This window comes from Coturnix japonica, chromosome 5 (genome assembly GCF_001577835.2).
Source record: "Coturnix japonica isolate 7356 chromosome 5, Coturnix japonica 2.1, whole genome shotgun sequence".
NCBI lineage: Eukaryota > Metazoa > Chordata > Aves > Galliformes > Phasianidae > Coturnix > Coturnix japonica.
In genome coordinates, this window is record NC_029520.1 from 41048624 (window position 1) to 41070377 (window position 21754).

The 21754-nt window shown below is 41.6% G+C and overlaps 1 protein-coding gene and 1 long non-coding RNA gene across 6 annotated transcripts in view; one reads left to right on the top strand and one right to left on the bottom strand.

Annotated features, from left to right (window-relative positions):
- Positions 1–21754, bottom strand: part of PRIMA1 (proline rich membrane anchor 1) — a 46263-nt gene that overhangs the window by 9499 nt on the left and 15010 nt on the right. For all 5 annotated transcript variants that reach the window (XR_004307368.1, XR_004307370.1, XR_004307371.1 and 2 more), the window contains exon 3: positions 11826–11955. Coding sequence is in view for 1 of the 5 variants with exons in the window: in XM_015865352.2 (XP_015720838.1) it covers positions 11826–11955 (130 nt within the window). In the remaining 4 variants the exon portion in view is untranslated. The remainder of the gene's footprint in view (positions 1–11825; positions 11956–21754) is intronic.
- LOC107315230 lies at positions 15561–21599 on the top strand. The gene is made up of 2 exons (XR_001555822.2): positions 15561–15628; positions 15724–21599. It is a non-coding gene; the product is annotated as an uncharacterized LOC107315230 (long non-coding RNA).

Consider the following 21754-nt stretch of genomic DNA (forward strand, 5'->3'; position numbering starts at 1 on the left):
AGAAAGGGAGTCATATTCTGACTTCCTCTGACTGTCTCAGAGAGATCAGAAAAGTTCAGTCTGGATATTATTTATATGACATTGTAAAGGTAGAAACCAAAGAAGTCCTAAAGAAGAAAAATCTTTGAAACTTTAGATTTTCTCTATTCAATTAGACATACATGGAGCATCAGTCTGTCCACAAAACAAGCAGCACACTATTACTTGTAGGAAGATGTTACTGGCTCAATTACTTTCCAGGTACAATGCAAATGATTTACAACTGTAATGAAAAACAGCTCCATCTGGACAAGTTACTCAGTTAATCTCCTACATGGAGATGGAGAGAAGATCCGTACAAGTGCATTTGCTAGAACGGATGTGCAAAACAGAAGAATCTCTTTCACAGCACTGCAAATCATGTTGCATCAACAGGCTTTGATCTAGCCCTAAGATAATGTCTCCTAAGCAAAATTTCTTCTTTTCTGAGTGTTCATATGAGAATTTTAAAGCCTGCAATTTATGACTTTCCCTCACAGCTACATTTAGCTGACCAATGTCTGGAGTATACTTAAGCGGGACCTGAAGGCATGTGGGCAATTTCCACTTTGGGGTGTTTGGGTGACAGTCAAATCCCCCTTGCTGTGCAGAGATTGAATGTCTAGTCTTTGCTGAGTGCTTCTCTCAGCAAAAAAATATTTCCATATGGAGCTGCTCTGCAGCCATTCATCAGCACTTAGAGGCCCCCTGAGCTCTTGGAAAAAAATAAAAATGCAGTGGGCAGGGCTCCTGCTGCAGAAATGCACCTACCCCAGCCTACTGTAGACAGTGGGAATGCATCTGATAGGAGAATTTGGCTTCTTCAGACCTCAAGTAAATGCAGTAGATTGCCGAGTCACACATGAAATTTAAGATGTGGAGTTCACTCTTAATTTATTTTCACCAGGGCAAAGTCAGAGTAATTCCACAGGCTTTGGTGGACTTGGGCAGGATTTATTCTAATGTTCCAAAGGAAGATCTGGCTCTGGGAGCCTATGGTGATGCAACTGGATTAATACTCAGCCTTCAGTTAAACCAGCTTTAGAATTATGCTCCTTACTTATCACTCATACAAAGCCTATCATAAGAAGCATCTTTACTACTGGACAATTGACTGAGGTAACTGATAAAAGTACTTTCAGTGACCCCTCGTATTACATCCCATCCTCTGTACTCATTATAATGATCTTTAAAAGGTTTTATTGACTAGTGAGATATGACAGCTGACGTTATCCACTGGGTATTCTCACTCTGAAATACATAATCGATGTGTTTTGATGACAAAAGGAAATAAGATGAATGGGCCTAATGTGAAACAATGAGCTCATGCAGCTGACCTTTCAGCTTGGCAAAAAGCCACTAAATGGAAAAAAAAAAAAAAAAAAAAAAAAAAGGAAGAGACATTTAATGCATGAAATAAAGGCACCTTACTTTTAACAAAGCCAAGAAACATCTGAAGTATGGCCGAGGCCACAGCCAAGCAACACAGAAACAGTCTTGCATTGCTGGTACATATGTAGTGTCTTCCTAACTGAGATTGTAGGTAACTGTTGTGTTAGGTAGGATTTGCCTTAGCAAGTCTATAATTAAAGAGAGAAGCCAGCTCAAATTTCTGTTCTAACCTCTTATGGAAGACAATAAAATTGCTTGAACAATTTAATCTAATGAAAAAAAAAGAGGATGGGAATGGTTTCAGGGAATAACAGAAAGGAAAAAGGCTGTTTAAAAGGAGAAATAGGAAGCAGACAGGGGTAAATTTAAACTGGAGATGCAGATAAGTTTGCTGTCCTCGGAAGAACAGAGGTTTGAACTGGGACTGCTGGAGGAGGAAACAAGGAAGAGTGAGTGGAAGTGACACAGGTTCAAGAAGGAGACTGATACGTGTACGGTAGTGTATAGGAAACTGGTAATCACAGTCTGAACCTCTGATTAACCATCTGAGGCAAGTGTCAGGTCAGCTGTGGGAGCACAGGTGAAGGTAATTCAGCTGTGCTCCCAGAAGTGGTGGAGCCTGACTCCACCTCTCCTAGACTTCATTTAAGGGCTGACCACCATAACTGCAGTATCTCTTTTGGAGATCACTCTTTTGTGGAGTTTGGGTGACCAGTCTCAGCATTTTCCATCTAGATTGAAGATCTCCAAATTGGTGAGTTTCTCCTATAGATAACCTTTGGCTATCTATTATACTGCCATTCTTGTATTATCTCCTCTATATACTACTATTCTTGTATTATTTTTTACTCTATGGGTGGGAACTGGTTGTGGTTTAACGTGGCAGGCAGCTAAGCACCATGCAGCTGTTCACTCCCTCCCTCCCATGAAGAGAATTGGAAACAAAACAGAAATTGTTACTTGAGATCTTCTTTTAGTTCCCAACGCTCTCCAGTCTTTCTGGTACAGACTGAACAACATTTATCACTGTTGTGTGCTTTCTGTCCTCAAATTGCTTAATGAACATTAAGAAAATCTGAAGAAACATGCTATTTAAATGCCCCCTATATCAATCCTGATTAAAACCTTGTTTTTTTTATATAGTCAAAGCATCTAAACATATATGTTGAACTAAACATGAGAGCAGCCTAATTGCTTTATCAGGTATGCTGGCCAGTAAAACCAGTTATGAGCTATTACTTAGCTGAGCTCCCAGGTAGAAGTTGCCCTTACAAAAGGGTATTTATATGGGAAGTGGAGGAGGGAAAGCTGCAGGAACTGCATCCTATGTCTGCAAACTGGCTGGTAGCTGGTGTATGGTCCAATAGCCAATTGGACTATAAATAGGGGAAAAAATGAGGGGTTGAAGTTGTAAGGTGGAAGAGAGAGCTCTTCAGTGCTCTCACACTTCAAAAGCTCTTCAGTGCTCTCACAGTCTTTGAAGGACGTTATGTCTCTTACCACCCAAGCAATTATAGATATTGCCATTCTAGGCACTGGGCTTTTCCAACCCCAAAACAAAGTTGATCTGTGATACTTTGTGCCCAGATTTTTTGCTGAATGCAGATGGCTAACTGCATATAGTTTCCCTGCTATTTGATCCCTTGAAAATGTAGGCAGCATCCAGACAGAAGGGCAAGGCTACTGCTATTTCAAATAATCATTTGGGTAGAATTTCACATAATTATTTAAACAGGTGCATTCTGTGCAGGTGAAACAAAATTCTCTACCTATTTTCTAGTGCAGAAATGTCTCTGATAGAAGACTATCTACAGGACAAATAAATGCAAGGAGCTGAGAAGAAAGCTAAAATTTGTAAAATAAACATACCTGCAGCTTTCTGTATCACTTCACATTTGAGGCAATCTGCCTCTGTTACCAGTTAAGAGTAAAACCAGTGATTTCCAAGCAGCTGCTCCTGAATATATCCAGACACAGAGGAAAGTCTGCAAAGCCAAATCCTTCTCTTTGCGAGAAAAATACATACCCTCCATAAGGTGACTGTACACAGTGGCCCCAGCTTTCCCATGTTCCAGATGTGTAAGTGGGCAAGTCCATACGGAGGCAGAGCAAGAAGCAAGTCATATGCACAAAGATTGCGATTTATGGAGTTCAGAAGCTAAGTAGATTCAGCTAATTTGTAACTAAGGAAGGATTCAGTTCAGCCGGACTCCACATTCAGAAGACCACAGGGCTCTCGGGGTTAAGAGCAACTGAAGGGAAGAGCCAGATTAGCACTTAGTTACCACTGCTTGGGTGTATTAATGTCTTTCACAGTGTTTTGTGCCACTGCCTCCAAAAGAAGACACCGAACAAGGCACTGCACAATTCCTCTATCTGGGGCCCTTTTGCAAAACTGTTTTAAGGCAACAGCAAGAAAAGGAACAACCTTATTTTCCTATTTTTGACTTGTAAACAGAAGAGATAAGACTCTCTGTGCTTTACTCCACTAACAGGCTTTAGCTTGGGGTAAAAGATGCAGGGATGCTCCTATCTCCAAAAATGCCTTCCAACATAGATACTTAGCAAACTCTCAAAGCCAGACAATCTGGAAGCATGTTCTCCAGCGTGATGGTATTGGAATGGGTAACGATGCACCTGCTGACTGAGTAAACAATTGAGGAACAAGGCAAGCATGTGGCCAGGCAAGACCAACCCAGCAAGTACTATATTCTCCCACACTGACCTACAGTGCATCTTTGCAGCAAGGCTCTCCCAAAGTGGGAGCTGAGTGCTGCTTAGCAACCCAGGAGCATTATAAATACATAGTACTGGGGTGCAGACAAGGAAGGATGGTTGAGCAGAAATCAGAGTAAGTGCAGAATCTGGCACTGATTCTTGTTATGCCTCAAGTTGTATGGCCTCTTGTATAGCCTCAATTTTTACCAGGGTAAGTTTAGGTTGGATATCAGGAAAAACTTCTTTACAGGAAGGGTTGTTAAGCACTGGCATGGGCTCCCCAGGGCAGTGTTTTGAGTCACCATCCCTGGTGCTGTCCTAAAAGCCTGTTTGGATATGGACATGATTCAGTGAAGGGTTGTTAGGGTGGTATGGTTTAGGTCATGGTTGGATTCACGATCTTTAAGGTCCTTTCCAACCTGAGCAAATTCTATGTTGATTAAACTTCACGTGGTTGGTGACTGTCCAGCTCTGTAACTTGTCCAGATCTTCTGTGAGGCTGTTTTCCCCAAGAGAGTGAGCAGCTTTGATGAAAGTGATGGGAAGAACTGGTGCTTTCCTGCTCCATGGGCAGGACAAGCGTGTGGTGGCCCCAGTGCAGAGCAAATGAGGTCCAGACAGAGCCTACCAGGGACAGCACTGGACCCACAGAGGAACTGCTGGAGGTGTACCGGTACTCATGCATGTGGCTGGGTTCAGTCCTGGCTGTTTTGGCTCTTTTCACACTGTGGCAAGAGGGCGAATACCAGCAGTGAGGGCAGAAACCAGGAAGTTTTCTACTTTCCTTGATTTCGATTGGCTAGCGACAGTCTAGGTTCACGACTTGAAATTTCCAGTGACAATAGCTGAAAGAAACATAGGGTGACAGCAATGAATCAGGGCCATACTTCTCTGGCTTTTTCTTCCTAAATTGTTGGGTTTTAGAAGGCTGCAAAATCTCCTCTGTCTGCTGAGCCCACAGGGAGCTGCAGCAGTTCCAGCACTGGAGAAATCAGGCTCCACTGCTGTGACTCCAAGATGCACTGCAAAATTCTCTGTGGACAGGGACAGGGAATGATAAAAGCACACAGCAGGTTCTTAGGGGATTCACTTAGTGTAGAGGGAATTTCTGCGTGGTACAGTGATGGAGTAACTGATTCCCATCCCAGCGCCAGGGGTACAAATTTCCTCTGCTCCATAAAAAAGATTGTTCTGGGCATCCCAGTGTGCTGCTGCTGCTGGGTTTTTGCAGGCTGTAACAAACACAGACCCTTCAGGTACTCCAGGTAACCCAGACAAAAACTTTCCATAGATGTCCTAGCACACTGTGCCAGATATGTCTCAGACACAGTTGTGATTTTTAATCTGCAGGGTCAACCACAAAAGCTTTCGTGTCAGCTTGCAGAAGTTTAAAAGTCAAATGAATTTCTAAGGAATAGAAATGTATTTCTTTGCCTTGTGGAGTTTTGAATATGTATGAGTCTTGAGTCTAAAGTCCATTTTAAGAATAGTAGGTGAAAAGAGTGGGTGAAGAGATGAAAAACCCATTTCAAACCCTCATCTTATATTTTACATATTACTTCAGAAGCTACAGCTTCAGAAAAAAAACCCAGCATGTAATAAAAAGTCATCTTAAAATCATTGAAATTGGCAAATCTTCCACTTTAGAGCTCCAGTATTTGCTGTATCATTGACATACATTTTGGGAACATTTCGGCTAGTGCAACCAGATTAATGTGAGCATCACACAGGTGAAATTCATCTGTAGCTCAGAGTTGTGCTGAGGCAGTAACTGTAAAATACTTTTATCTAGTGCAGGATTTCTGCCCATTTGATGTGCTAGCCTAATCTGCAGCAGAAAACAAAAATGGCAGGTCATCAGTCATGCTGTAGATATCCATGTTATAGCAACCATGTAGATTAGACCACTCTTCTGTCTTCTCACTGTTCTGTTGCAATTAATGATGATTTTGGACTAGGCCATGCTTTATCTCAGTACTTCTTATAAGAGATAGCCATATGGCTATAGAAAAGGGGACTTCTTTTTGGGAGTGCAAGCAGTACAAAATGAGAAACAGAGGGCCATGGTCTGTCCAGTAGGGCACACACAATAGCTCAATATAGCTTCTGTCTCTGCAGGATACTCGATGTTTACCTTTTGCAAGCACCTGTCTCATTTTTCTAAACAAATTAACCTCCTGAAGCCTGCTCTATCTACCGAAACTAGATCTTGCAGTACACAGGGTCCATAAATCACAGGTCAATGTTGAGTACCTTAGAAAACACCTGAGCAATGAATTTTAAGACAGTATAAATATGACTTGTAATTTTATTTCAATACAATGTTTTTTCCTGTTTAATCATTGTTTGAAGGTGAACTCACTACCTATTAAAGGAATTGCATATTTAGGCCTTTATGATTAATTTCAGGCTATAAGATACATACAAACCTGTTGAAGCTTGACAAAGTTAGAGTATTGAGTAGAAGGTATGTTAAGAGAGACTTTGTTATCATCAGCTTGCTTTCTTTGCTGACACAGCAAGAGGGCTCTTTGTCAGCAAAACCTGTGGTGCAGCTGAGCAGAGAGATCTGTCCTAAAGTGCTGCCTAACCAATGAGTCACAACCCTAGACATAATGAGAGGCTCACAGGCCATCTCAGATGATATGAATGTTCTGGAGAAACCAAATACAGGCCTTTCATGTATTGAAAAACATCCTAAACATCTCCTGCCTGGTTGCAAAGCCTGTGCATCAGCTAGCACAGAGACTCAGGTGCTCAGCTTTGCTCTCTGCTTTGAGACTGGAGGGATGGCTCCAATATCTTAATTTTACATAGACAATCAGATTTATTTTTCCCTTTTAAATAAATGCCTCACTCTTCTCATAGTAAGGTATCAACACACAAATGAGCTGCAGAAACAGGATTACAAAATGTTGATCCCTTTCTCCCCTATTTCAGCTGTTTTATTTATCAGTATTTTCTCATTAATCCACTTTGCTGTGTTTACTCCCCACTTCGCTCCAGTCTTAATGTCTTACCACGGTTCAGATGCTTGCATGGTAAGGGTATGCTGAGAAAAGCTCAGGAGGCAGCCTTGCAGTTATGCCTGTTCTAGAAATCTGGAGACAAAAGGTGTCACAGACACTGAGCAAAGTGCATCACATCCAGCCAACCCTTAGATTCTTTTCTAATGTCCTTTTGGAGAGTTTCTTAAGAGAAAATTCATATATATATAATTATTATTATTAAGAGGAAATATCCTTCTGTCATTGTGACCAAAGAGAACAGCTGTTCCTCTACTGAAAAACGGGTTGCTGTTTTCACGTGTACAGCTACACTGTAGCACAACACAATCTCTTCAAATGATTGACAAGGCTGATCTATGCAGATGCAGACCACTAGCATCACATGCAGAAATTTAGAACTGCCCCCGTAGGTATCTTCCGAAGAGTTTAATTTGTCTGGCAGTGCTCTGAGTATTAGAGCTGATTTAAGTATTCTGGTATTAGTTCCCCTGTGCATCAGAAAACACAGGAGTGAATTTCAGCATTTCTTATGAGCATTTCATATGAGAGAATTTAATATTTCCAGGGGAGATGTGTGGAGATATCAGCAGACTGGCTTGGTTTCACTTGTTATCTTATACAAAGAAGCAGCAATTCACAAGGTTGCACTTCATAACAAAAAATGGCTTAGTGACAAAAACTTTTGATAAGCTGAATGCTCATCTTACAGAAAGGAAAACTCAGGTGAAATATTTTATACAGATCAAATAAAAATAGAGCTGAGTTATTATACCTTAAGGACAGGTACTCCCTGTCTTCTTCTAGAAGAAAAGCAGACACAAGAGAGCTGAATTGGGTCTGGCCCTTTGAAACTGGAGATTTTAGCTTAAGCGTAATAGCATTTTTCTACTTTTTCTTTCCACTTTAAATTTGATTCTTATGAAAGTGAGGGATTAGTACAACAGATTCTAGCTCTGTGCAAATAAAGCCTTGCCTGTACTCTTCTGCTAAGACATTTAACGCTTGCTATACCTTACAATCAGATAATTGTTATTATTTCACTCTTCAGTGCCTCTTTAGTGCCTATACTACTAATTAAGATGAGCCTCATGCTTTAGGCTAAGTAGGATATAGATACTGTCGATGGCCAGGCAATAAATCCCACTTCATTTGGAAGACTATTAAGCAGAAAAATATAGAATCAAGCTATCAAGTTAGTCTAGTTATGCTCCTTGCAATACATAATCCATAATACTTAAGGATTTGTCACTGGGTGATACACACCACATATGTTTATTATAGTTTAATTCAGATTGGCTGATGGTATGAGTTTTGCCCATGGATAGATATACTTCACGAACAGCTCGTGTTCAGTATCTTCTTGGTATTATTATTTCAGTTTATTTTGTTGTTAGCTGATGGGCTTGTGAGAATTTTAAATGTAGTTCCTGTAGGCTCCAAAAAAGATATTGAACCATCTGCTGCTGGCAAGCCAGTTTTCATGCTTACTGATGCTTTAATTTTCTGCTGCACCCCAGGCTCTCATCAGAGTGAGAGTTTCCAAATGTGAGGATGTGGACCATCCCCAGCTCTTCCAGGAAGAGGCAGAAAATTCCTGTCTAGAAATTCTGGAAGGTGACACACAAGGTTTTACAGAGCACGTATTTAGATAATAATCCTTGCCACTCTTGCATTTACACTGCTAGTCAGACAGCAAATGTTGACCCTAGATGACAGCTGTGAGATTTAGGCAAATGGTTTGATAACTGTCTCAGAGTGAGGAAACTGAGCAGGAGAGGGTTTCAAGAGTCTGTTCATGATGGACACTGTGAATAGTTCCTTCTTAGCAAGCTTTGCCACTCTCCTGGTTCCCCTTGCTGCCCCATCAGCAATCAGCTAAATGGAAAATGATGCTTTGTCAACTTTGTAACCTCCAGACATGCCTGATCTGGCACAAAGAAGGAAGTGATGCTGTTCATTGGTGACCCTCATCCTGAGCTAAGAAAGAGTCAGCATGGGCAGGGGTGGGATCTTCCAACTGGTTTCTTATTTCTACATAGAGAGAAACTGCATGGACCTTTCCATCGACAACAAAGGTTATGCCATGTCATGTCTATAACCCAACCTAGATACAGTTGAAAGAGGAGTGTCTGAAGGGGATGAGAGTATGATAAGCAATCAGACAACATGCTGCGCTGGTGGTGGGAGCCAGATCTGTCAGATGACAAACATCGCGCTTCCAGGAGATGCAAAGAAATGAGGGTTTGGAGGGACTGAAGGGGAGAACTGGTGTGGTGGAGGTGTAAGAACAGATGGGACAGAGCACAGCTACAGAGCATGAGACCAGAAGCACACTGGAGGAATTCTGCTTCAGTGTCACTCAGATTAATATCCTCCTTCCTTCCTTAGCCAGCTCTACCTCCCAGCAAAAAATAGAGTGAAGGATTTCTCACACTAGCTAAAACCAATTCAGCTCAACAATATGTGATAATACTCTGTGTTGAAGGCAGAGATGCTTCCCTTGTGAAGTGTCTTATCTTATTTCCCAGGGCTTATCAATAGATATCCTTTACAATATATCAAGAAACCTGAGCAACTGAGGATGCTGCCAGGCACTTCAAGGCATCTGTTTAACAGTTGTTTCAGAAAGGACTCATTGATGAAAAGTAATGCTCTAGTTACTCTGTAAAAAATATAATTAATAAGATTTTCCTTTATAGCCATCCATCCCATAGATGAGCAGTTTTCAGCTTAGCATTTGTCAACACTGTGAATGTCAACAATAAGATAAAAGAGGAATTTTCACTTTTCTCTGAGCCTATTGCCAGTTCAAGCTGCAGACTTGTATGTTAATATTCTCACCACTGACAAATAGCTGTTGTCTTCATCAAGCATCTGCATTACCCCTCACTGACATGAGACACAAGAGAATTGGTTATGTGAACTCCCATAGCCTTTTCCGGGCAGCTCTAAATTTGTCTGATTAAATTTCTTTTCTGTATTTTCCATCTACCAGCAGCAGAGAGCAGATCTGAAGAGCATTTTTTTTTTTTTTTTTTTTGCTAAGCTCAAGTTGCCCTGAAGAGTTACTGCTCCCATTGGCATATTTTACAGCCTTGGCAGAAATCATTCATAATCTGACATTAAGCAGACAAACGCAATAGCTGTTGTTGAAAAAAAAAAATAAAAATACAACTTTACATTGGGAATTTGACCAATCCCCTGTGAACAGACCAAGGTAGATTATGAACTACAAGCAAGAAATTTTGCTGTGTTACCCATCCAATTGGACTCTGGTTTCAGTCCTCCATGGATGATTTTTTTTTGAAGTGCAGTAGACACAGTGAAAGCTTTCCAGCTCCTCAAAACTACTGACTGTTCATTTAAGCTGTACTAGAATAGCAAAGATACTTATGGCAACTTAATAAGGTAGTAGATACAGATTTCTGTTTTCTTGTTTGAATTCTCCCTTTTTTGATGCTCTTGCATATACTATCCTCCAAATCCCATGTACATTTTTCAGACTAACCTTAAGTGTAATGTGATATCTATGTAATGTGACCGCTGTGATATCCCTGCTGGGGCTTATCAAAAATCTTGCAGTTGCCTTGCACACAAATAACTTTTTCATGAAAATTATTTTCTTTTCCCGTTTTTCTCACCTCAGAAAAATCCCTCAAACATCCAAAAGCTGGAAAAATATCACTTTTCCAGACTGAGATTCAGATGTCACTGTAGCATCTCATGGGAGTTAAGATTATTGTATTCTCTATGGTGAGCCGAGTGACCCAGCTGCAGTACAGTTCCTGCCTGAGATACCTACGGTATGAAATAGTAACACAATGAAAACCCAGCTGTGGGGTGTCCTCAAAGAAACTCCATCCATTATGGGAATACAGTTTCTCACAAGGCACTTTCTTTTCTAAATCCACGTATTGGACTCACAGTCAGAGTCTTCATATAGAAGCTTTTGAGTTTTGACATTTTTTTCCACTGGAAAGTTGAAATCCTTTTGTAGAGAGATGATCTCCCATCCCATTTCTCTGTGTAACTGACGTTAAAGCTATCTAACTGCCTGGGCTCTCAACAAGCACATCTACACATCTATCACAAAGCCAGTGGCAGAGGAGCTGAGATGGTTACTAGGCATAGTATTGTGCATAGGCTTCACATGAGCTTTTAAATTAAAAGAAGTTTTGATTTTGATTGTGTAAATTGAAACAAGAGTAAAAAATAAGAGAATAATCAAGAGTATGTCAGAAGTTGAGTCTCCAAATGATAAATTACACAGATTACCCTGCACTTTAGGTTAGAATAGCTTGCATCAATTTGAAATGTTACACTTAGCAATGGGTCTGGGCCAAAAATCTCGCATCCCACATATGCACTTTTAATTGAAAGCTTATTGACATTATTCAGCATCCTGCAGCATTTCAACTTTAGGGAAGTTGATGTTAAGCTAAACATTGTGACTTTGTCCTATTTCTATTTTTTCTCCTCAAGCCCGTGGCTGTGCATTGAACTTCATCCTTTACACAGACAGGAAAAGGTACATAAAGCAATTTTCCAATAAAAACACACACTGACCATAGGGTACCTCAGTCTGTGTTTTGCCCTTAGGATGCATTTGAAGCAAACCAAGCCAAGCCTTGGATCAGCTTTTGCAGGATTACATTGCCCTAAGCACATTAAAAGCATCTGTAGCCTTACCTTTTTATGGCTTTGTAGCAAATGATGACAACTACAAAGAGGAACACTAGTGTGGCACAGCATACTGCAATGATAATAACCAGGCCTGGCCACCAGGTCTCTTCAGTGGGGCAGAAGGTAGACTTGGGAGCTGTAATAAAGAGTGTGGAAAAACACATGAATTCTCTCATATAAGCAGAATATAGTCAGAACCATTTCAGTTGCCCATAAAGCAGCACAATGCCAGGGCCCCAGATTCATATGAAGAGGCTGCCTCACATTTAGGACAATTTATATTTTCCCCCCAGTCAATCCCCCTGTTAGGTACTAAATATTTCTGTCATGGTTTCCAGATGACTAAGTCCTTGTATGTCAATACTGTCCATGGCCCAGAGTTCAGCACAGAGGAGAAAGGCTCAGCTCTGCTACCTGCAGGAAACCTCTCCCCTCCTCCAAGATTGTCATCTTCTGTACATCAGCAGCAGACGTCATGCTGATAAGGACGGGCTTTCAAATCACATTAGGGGAGGTTAATAAGGGAGCAGTAGCAGTGTCTACCAATCAGTATCACATCTGCTATCATTGTAACCTTGGAGAAAGGAAGGGGAATAGGTTTTAAAAGAACAGGAATTTTATTGCATTTATTAATTGCTATTAAAGGACTGTGGCTGTCAAGCTTCTTCCCTATTATGCTGCCCAATAGTTAAGAAATGTTTACATTATGAAATGCTAACTCATGAAAACAAGCAATTGTTATTACATTATTCTGATTCAATTTAGGGCTAGAATTGTGTATTTAGTGCTACTCAAAACAAGCAATGTTTTGAATCAGAAGTACTACCGGTGGCGTTTAGCTCAAATCTTTTTCTCCAGGGCCAAATTCCTTTTCCCATACTTTCTGGGCCATCTGTTTCTTGAAGGATGGTGAGCAGTAGACAATGCCATGAGCATCACTGGTTATTGCAGAGTGGGAAGAGACCCTTTCCTCAGTGTAGTCAACCACATAACTATCATGAGATGCTGGGTGTCCCTAAAGAAAGTTCAACAATGATTCAGTTAATGGGAATCTGTATTTTCAGTTAAGCAGAGGAAATAACCAAATAACTCTACCCTCCTGACATTGCCTCAAGAAACTGAAATGGTCCCACTGAAATCAAATTCAGCATATATGTGTATGATACAATCATACAGAACAGGACTGGTAGGGTCCTTCATACTTAGTTCCTATTCTTCCTCCAAGGCAGGACCAACCAAACTAGTCATAGAGTAAAACAAGATAGTGAGACCAGGTTGGGTTGCTCTTCAGCACGACAAATGAGAGTGACAAATGGCAAAGAAATGGCCTAAAGCAACACCTGTTACCTGTTTGAGTAGCATGTACTCCTTGGTGGTTTATCACAGCATTTTTACACGGAGAATAAACAGATGCATTTGGAACAGAATAGTGAAAATTACTCCTGACAGCTTACATGTAGCTATTAAAGACAGGAAATAAGAACTGCCATTGTGGAGATGACCCTTAATTCACCCAGCTCCATTCCCCTCCTCACTGGTCCAGACCAGTAACTCAGAAAAACATGAGAAACAACTCTGGAAGCCATCAAAGCCTGTTTATTAGTTGCTGGTGGTTTTATACAGCTTTAAAAATTATTTTATATTTCTATGTTTATTATTGCAATGCTAAGTAATCTTGTTTTCCTTAGAAATGTCCAGTCTTGCCAATAAGCTTCTGGTTGCGTGGTTGCTTCTACCTTCCTCAGTATGTATTTATACTGCCCTCATTACTGTGACATTTATTCATCTTTAATGCATTTCTTCTCACAATTATCCTCTGAGGAAGAGCAGAACTGCTTTAATCCTCTTGAATGTAAGGGAAACCAGAGCTTGGCCCACCTGGATGCCCCATATATCAGGTGTGAGGCACAGAGAAGTGCCCCTTGGAGAGGCCCACACTTGGCTGTTAATATTAGGAAGGCACTGGTGTCTCCATCTCTGGAGTGGCTCTGACCTGCTCGCTGACAGCCTCCATCTTTATGCATCCTCTTTTAAATCTATTATAAAACAGAAAAGGTATATTTTTCCAGAACCAAATCATATCATTTCCCTTGTCTGATAAAGAAACAATGAATCATGTACTGCTGTCATTCACAGCACTGTTTCAGGTGGAAAGGAGGATATCCCCAGGTGAAGGTAGTCCCTGCATCATCACTGTGGGGTTACAAAGAGCTGACATCTGCTTCCTTGGCATTTAGTGCTGGTCTCATATGAGTATCTTCAGCTGCTCAGAGCATAACCACCATCCGATTTGACTAATTCCTGTCTTCTCTTCATTGGTCTAAAGATCAGCTGAACAGAGAAACTGATTTTCAAAGTGCAAAGCAACCTGAGGAAAATGTTCTTTTTCTCCTAGACCCTGAAGTGTTGTTCTTCACACTGAACAAACCACTGGGTGGAAAGTAGTAGGAAAGTTGTGACATTTTAAAGATAAGCAACCTAAGCTAAGCATCTGCATGCTGTCATCCTGACAGAAGCCTTGCTAAAATATTGAATATTCCATTCAATTAATAAAGCATTAAAATAAGTCACTGATGCTCAACAGCAAAGATTTAAGAAAATCTTGTCAAACTAGCCAGATATTTTCTGAAGAGATTACTGGTTTGGTAAATACACGTATTACAGCTGGTATGATAACCTTAGAGTTTGGAATGGCATTTGATGTTAGGGCTATGAAACTATGTAGCTATACAGTATGCATGGAACATATGAATTGAGCTAAAAACCAGGGGTCTAGTGTGCCTCAAAATCTAACTGTATATGCTACTGAGATAATTTGTTTTTTAGCAACTCCTTTCTTTCCCACAAAATATTGGAATAGATATTGGTAAAGTTTGTCAACCATTCAGGAACGTACTCCACTACAAATGGAGATAAATATATTTGGATTAGAAATAGAATAATTATTATCATTAAGGGTAATTATACATTACAATACTCTATCAACTCTGGTGAAATATTTCACTGAAAAATTTAATTTAAGGTAGACTGTTCATTTCTCCTCAAAGAACTCCAAATCCAGCTGCAAAGATTTACTTAAAATAATAAGCAAGTCAAGAAAATGCTCTGCCTCTGAGAAGCCCACATGAACACAATGCCTTTTTTCCTTCTGGCCTTAAAAGTCAGGAAGTACAAACATTGGGTTAGGTTTACTCTTAGGCAGACAGTGTTTTCCCTTATTCCAAACAGGACTAAAGACTAAATAAAGACAGTATCAACGCAATGAATCAACAGACCCATTTCAGACCAACTACGGGTGGCTGGAACCAACTTTGAGATAACAAACTAATGAAAATGTACGCTGAGAGTAAAGGCATCCTGCAAACCCTTCAAGCATCAGAAAACTCTCACACGCTTGCTTTCCTTGACTAAATTTGTTTTGAAGTCTCAGCATTAAGGCAGCTTCAGTTCTCATGCTAAGTGAAGAAGTATCTGTACACACACAGGTCTAGCCAGAAATGGCATACCAGGTGTAGTGGAAATGCTAAGTCACAGCCTGAACCAGTTATTGAGCACCTGATGGAAAGGCAGGGCCAACCCAGGGAGCTCAGGTGCATGCAGTGCAGTTGAGTGACTGGAAGGGGTAGAGCCAGGATTCCCCCCCCCATAGAGACCCATAGAGACCCATAGGGACCCCATAGAGACCCATAGAGACCCATAGACCCCCCCTTTAACCCCCCCCCCCCATTCCCAGACCTCATTTAAGCATTGGCAGTGGAAGCGAGGTTATCTTTTGCTAGAGACTTCTCTCTGCCTGAGACCTTCTGAAGGTAAGCAACTATTTTTCTTCATTTCTGCTTATGCTGCATTTGGGCTTGTTCTTGTTGCTGTAGCTGAAGGCTTTGTCATCCTGCTCCTATTGCAGTCCTTTCCATTGCGTTATAGCATTACACCAGGAAAGATTAGCTCAGCTACAAGGGGCTCCTTGGAATGTCCAGACACAAAAATAAGAGGAGGAAAATGGAAAAAAACAAACAAACAACAACAACAACAACAACAACAAAAAACTTCCATGAAATTATAAAGAAATATCTGTTTTCTTTTTAGCAGATCTTAGAGTGGGTCACTCTCAAAGTTATCCTCAGCTGCTTAAAACAAAATAAAACCAACCAAACAAAAACCAATGATGAAGCAGTTTTTAGTCATGTTTTCTGGATCACCGTTAAGGGGTTGTGTGTATGATATAAAAATGTATGTACTGTCTGCAACAGAATATAGAAACATGACTTGGACTCCTTGAATGTGTCCTCAGATTTCTCCAGTGCTCATAGTTATGCTTTATAAAGCTTAAATTTTGGAAATGCCACCGACTATTTTAACGAGAGTTAGTACTTTCCATTGCAGTATCGCTTGTAGACTAATTGCTATTTGCATTGGAACGCTGTTGCATCAAAAAGTATCAGCCCTGAGCCTGCTGAGAGGGAGTAAGGGCTGCTTTCCACCACAGGGACCATACTGACCCTCAGCCCTCCACAGAATCAGTGAGGGAGAGGAGGGAGACAGCGCTCATCCCTCCTGCCCTGGCCATCACTGCCAGCCAGCTGAACAAAACAGGGATGAGCCAACAAACAGACAAGAGAGCAGTGACCCGTCTCCCACGTGCCATCCTAGAGAAGTGTCTCTGGCTGGGGTCTGAATGCGTCAGCCTGCCACAGGCTTAGTCCCAGGCAGCTGGTGAGTGCATGCTGACATGATGTGGAAGAGTGACGGTGACCCCCTCACCTCCCTACAGCAACAGTGACTTCATGTCTAAAAAAGGAAGAGCGCTTTCAAGATAAATCAAAACTGCTTATTGTTTTTCCTCCTGCTTTTATTTCTGTTCTTGCAGAAAGGTCAAGAGTGCTGGTGTAATCATTTTTATGAGACATCTGCCCATTTTTAATACTGTACATTCACCACAGGCTAGGCCCAGCCATCTCTATGCCTGCAGCCCTTCTCTTGCTCTTGTAGGGCTGCCTGAATCAGCCACGCTCTTCTACTTTGCTGGCCTGGAAGCACGCTGGACTGTGCTTTGAAGGCAGGCTCATATGCCAAGGGCTTCAAGTGTTTTATCAATCTTGGTTGGAAATTGGAAGGAACTGTGGATGCAGGCAATATGTTTCTGCTGACCCATATGTTATGTCACATATATTAGGGACCTGCTGATCTTCTGGTTTAGGCAGGATTAGGTTCTAGTCTCAACTTCACTGTTATTTTCCTTCTTATTTTGATAAATTCACTAATCTGCACTTTGGCATCTCCGTTTATTAGACAAGGTGAAGCTACTAGTTCCTACAGCCATTATTGCACTGGGATGCAGAGCATCTCTGGCAGCTCTGGGCTCTTTGGATGAAAGATTTGTTACCTAACCCGGGGCAATGTGGAGAGATCTGTGAGTCAGTGTAAACTCAAGTGTCCCTGGCTTGGTTGCTGCATTTTGTCACGTAGGAGCAGTTACAGATGTGTTTGGATGGCCCATGTGATAGGAATACGCTGTGCGCACCCAGGGCTGCTAACAGTGAGAGGCAGCCAGCGTGGAGAAAACAAATCTTTCACAAAGAGCCATCTAATGAAATTTGTAGTACTATTAGACTTTGATACAAATATAGCCCTTCAGCTGTTATTTTTAAAATGGATTTCAGGAACATGAATAGGTTCTGTCTTCTTTGGGTTTTATCCAATGAAATTTCTGGATTTGTGGGAGAACACTTCTAGGAGGATAAGAGAAATGACTCTGACCAGATGATGAGGGCCTTGGTGCTTGCCTCCCAGAGCAAAAAGCGTTTGTGCATTGTGGTGGGTCATCTGTTGTTACTCCGATTCCTTGTACAAGCTGAACATATCAAGACAAACATTCGCACTGGGGATACCACGTGTCTGAAATAGTTCATTTTGAAGATACAGAAGCTATAAGATGTGAATGGATGTGCTTTGCTATCTGGACAGGTCCAGATATAATCCCATCATCAACCTCCCTTCACAGTTATTGCCTACAAATGCTAACAGGCAATGCCTGAGCTGCCAGAGGGTGAGCAGGTGAGAGAGCACATCAAACCACTGGCCAGAGGCAGTGTTGGGATCAGTGCAGGCCTGCTAACTGGGCCAGGCCCTCTGCAGGTTGCTGGATGTGGCTTTGGAGGCAGCCTGCAAACAACTATTGCCTCCTCTGCTTTACCTCCAGACTGCTCAGCAGATCCAAATCCAAACCTGGATTTGGCCATCAGCCATAAGGCTGCTCCTTTACCTCATGTTCATAAGCAAACACATCTAGCTGGTGGCTTTGGCCATGGTCTGTCCTCCCCATCCCAATGCTTCAAGGCAGCTACAGTCCCCTGGAGAAAACACCGAGTCACAACATTGTATGGACTGGAAGGGACCTCTGGAGAACATCTAGTCCAATCCCCTGCTAAGGCAGCTGTCTTACAGATGTAATGAAATGGCACAGAGAAGATACTGCAAGCAGACCATCTTAGGGTAACAAAATGGTACATGGACTCTTAAATATTAAATGTGGATGCTGATGGGCACAACACTCAGGATGTGGCTCCAGCTCTGCCACTGCTTCTCGCTCACTTCCCTTGCATAAGCAGAAACAGCAAGCTCCAAAAGAGCACTATGCTAAAGTACTTAAATCAGTACTTAAAACAGTGAATTAAATCCAGCAAATGCACTAAAATACAAAATTTCCAGAAAGTCATGAATCTTAAGGCTTTTCTCTTCAAGCTTAGAGATGTGCTGCTGTTTGGAGAGCTGGAGAGGTAAACTTTGTGCAGGATGGTCAGCACAGAAAGCCAGATCTGCTAGCAGCCATCATTACTTTGAGAGACTGGGCCAATGCAGCAGAGATGGATGACAGCTTTAATAACAGATGAAGTCAACCTGGGACAAGTATGTCTCCAATAAACCTAAACATCACAGAATGAGTTTGGATTATGCCAGCACCCAAAAAACACTGACCTAAAAAGCTTTTATGTTGTATCTGTTTCCTGAAATGCTGCCTCAGAGCAAACACCAGAAGAAGATGCTGCCCAGCAAGGGAAAACTAAAGAACTCCTTTACACCAGCAATGTCCTATCCCACCATCCTCATCTCTGGATTGTGGCTGCAACTGTATGAAATGTGAATAGACTGCCTTAAACCAAATAAGATCCCCCTAAATTTGCTGTGGATTTTGATCTACACAAAAACTCCACATAATATTTTCCCCCCACTTTTTCAGTTCACTGTAGGCTTGTGCTTTTCCTGCTGCCTGTAAACTGAGGGCTGTTTCCAGAGAGCTATGAACTAGTCGGGTAAACAGCTGCTACTAGGCAATAGTAGTGTGCTCAGCAGAAAGCCTGTCCTGATTTACTGCCTCCCTCAAGTAGTTAGGTTAAATAACACTGGTGGAAATCAGCTATTCCTGGAGCAGATGATTCTTCTGTTTATCACATTATGTTGCAGACAACTTTATATCACGCAGCTGCTCTGGGCATATGTTCCTACTACAGTTTTAAGGGGGATACTGTTATCACTATGCAGTGGGAACTTCTGCTATAATAAAAACGTGTGGGATAATGCTGGAGAAATTCCCTTCCCTGCAGCTTTTACACTGCAGATGCTGTTTCTCTGTACTCTCAGTTCACCTCTTTGTTTAGTTCTCTCCTCCTTTCTAAAAATAATTTCCCTCTAAAACAAGAATCGTGCTGAGTTTTGTGCATAGATTGCAGGATGGGACCTCAAGAAATAGAAGAAGCAGTTCTGAAGGAGCTTTATAGAGATCATGGGTGATAGAGGGGTACATGGCTCATTGCAAGAAGTAGGGCTGTAACCTCAGGTGGAAAAAAGCTGAGTCTGAATGTAGGCAGGGAAAGAGAGAGAAGCTGTGTTGGACTTCCAAGTACAGTGCTTGATACCTGATCTTTAGAGGTCATTGAACATGGATGCATTTGGGTTTTCTAGTAGATTTCACTAAATCCTTTGAAAAATGAGTTTGTCATTAGTACCAAAATAAAAATAATACCAGATAAATGTACTGGTTGCTCAGGCATAAGTGAAGCACATTGAGATGAAGCAGCTTGTCCAAAGTAGCTACAGCTTGTTGAAAAAGCCAGAAAACAGAATGTCTTTTGACTCCTGGCCAGTCCTACGTTCTGGACTCCTCCTTGGGAGTCAGATGGAAACACTGGATTTAGTTATAACTGCATTATCAGAGTGGAAGCAGGCAGATTTCTGCCCAAAATTAATGCTATGCCCAGAACTTTTGTGTGGCAGAGACCTGTGGACAGCAGAGCATCCAATAGGAAAGGCTCATGCCCCACCAAAACTGAGGTGTGACCCCACAAATAGGAGCTAAACATGGTTTCGGATGCCAAGGTCCTTTGGAGGAGAATAGGGTTAGCAAGTATGCAGAAAGAGTCTATTCTCTAAAGCACGATCTGGACAAGCAGTTGCGTTTAAAGGCCTTGTGGAAAAAAAGCTTTTAAGGAGATTACATCATAGCTACTTTCTGTGTTAACACTCTGCTCTGGCATTTATCTTTACAATGGGCGCACACGTCAGCTACTGCCCTCTGTCACATGTTTTTCTAACCAGCAGTCTCCTGATGAGATGCTGCTTCTCCCTCTCCATCTGATTCTCCCTCAGCAAAAGGACAGAACTGTTTTTACCCTGATAAATCACACGCTACCAGTTCTGACCTAAGCAAATTAGAATTGAAGCCTATGGCAGTCTCCTTGCAACAGCACAGTCTGGAAAGCCTCATGGGTACCATCTCATTTCCCTGCTGTCCATAACCTGGACAAGCACCAAGCTGAGTAGCACAGAGCAAGATGACACCCCTATAAAGTCCTACTGCATGACAGCCATCATTCAGGCAAATATTGCTGTACTTGGTGGTCTGATTTTTGAAATGCAGGAGTTGATCAGATTTGTGGGTATCTAGTGCCTCCAAGAAACAGGTCACAAACGCCTGAATGTTTTGTGTTAAATTAGTACTCTGGAATTTATTTCAGAAGGTGACCTGATTTCTGCAGGTTCTAAGCACTTAGATGCTTTAATTTGGATGCCTGATATGCCAGACTTGATTTAACCTTCTGTGTTTTATCATACAACCTCTCTTCTCTGAGATATTGTCCCATGGGAACTGAAATCCCTCTAAAGACTTCAGCCTCAGCTCTTTCCTTCCTCGTTCAGTGATTATTATTATTATTTATTTATTTATTTACTTATTTATTTTGCAAGATCCTTACCCTATCCTGAGATTCTCCTCTAGTCACAGTAGCCCAAGTGTTTCTATAGTGTTCCAAGGTATAGGAATAAAAAGTTCTATCTTTGCACAGTTATTCCTTTCCCAATTCTGTAATGGGATAAATAATTTTTCCCTAGCAACCAGCTGCGTTTCCTCGATCTCTTCACCAACCTTGTATTCAAGCAAAAACATCAGTGAGGCAGTGGTTTAGAGCAGAACAACAACCGCACAGCCATGACCTGAAGACAGTGATTCTCAGTTCTTTAGAACAGAGGCACTGCTGAGAGGCACAGACATACGCAAGTGCTGTACCATCCACTTCATTGCACAAACACACAGCCCAGCTCTCCAGTGGCAAGCGATGTGCAGAGAGCATGAGCTACCCTTCAGAAGGGAAAATCAGTGCCTGTGATCAGCTGCTTGCCTAAGCAAACTGTGGGATCCCCTCATATTCAGGAAAGAGGCCTGAAAACACAAACTCATCGTGCAGAGTCTGCCTTTGCCATTTCAGTGCTCTGATACCTGAAAATATATTAGCAGATTTCCACATCAGGGCTCAACAGCCATATAGACATTAAAAATAACAATCTTCAGTGCTTGACACCCATCTCAAATCCAGTTTACAGGAGTAAGTTCTACGTGTGATAGCTCAGTATTTGATAGGTTTAATGCTTTCTTGAGATCCAAC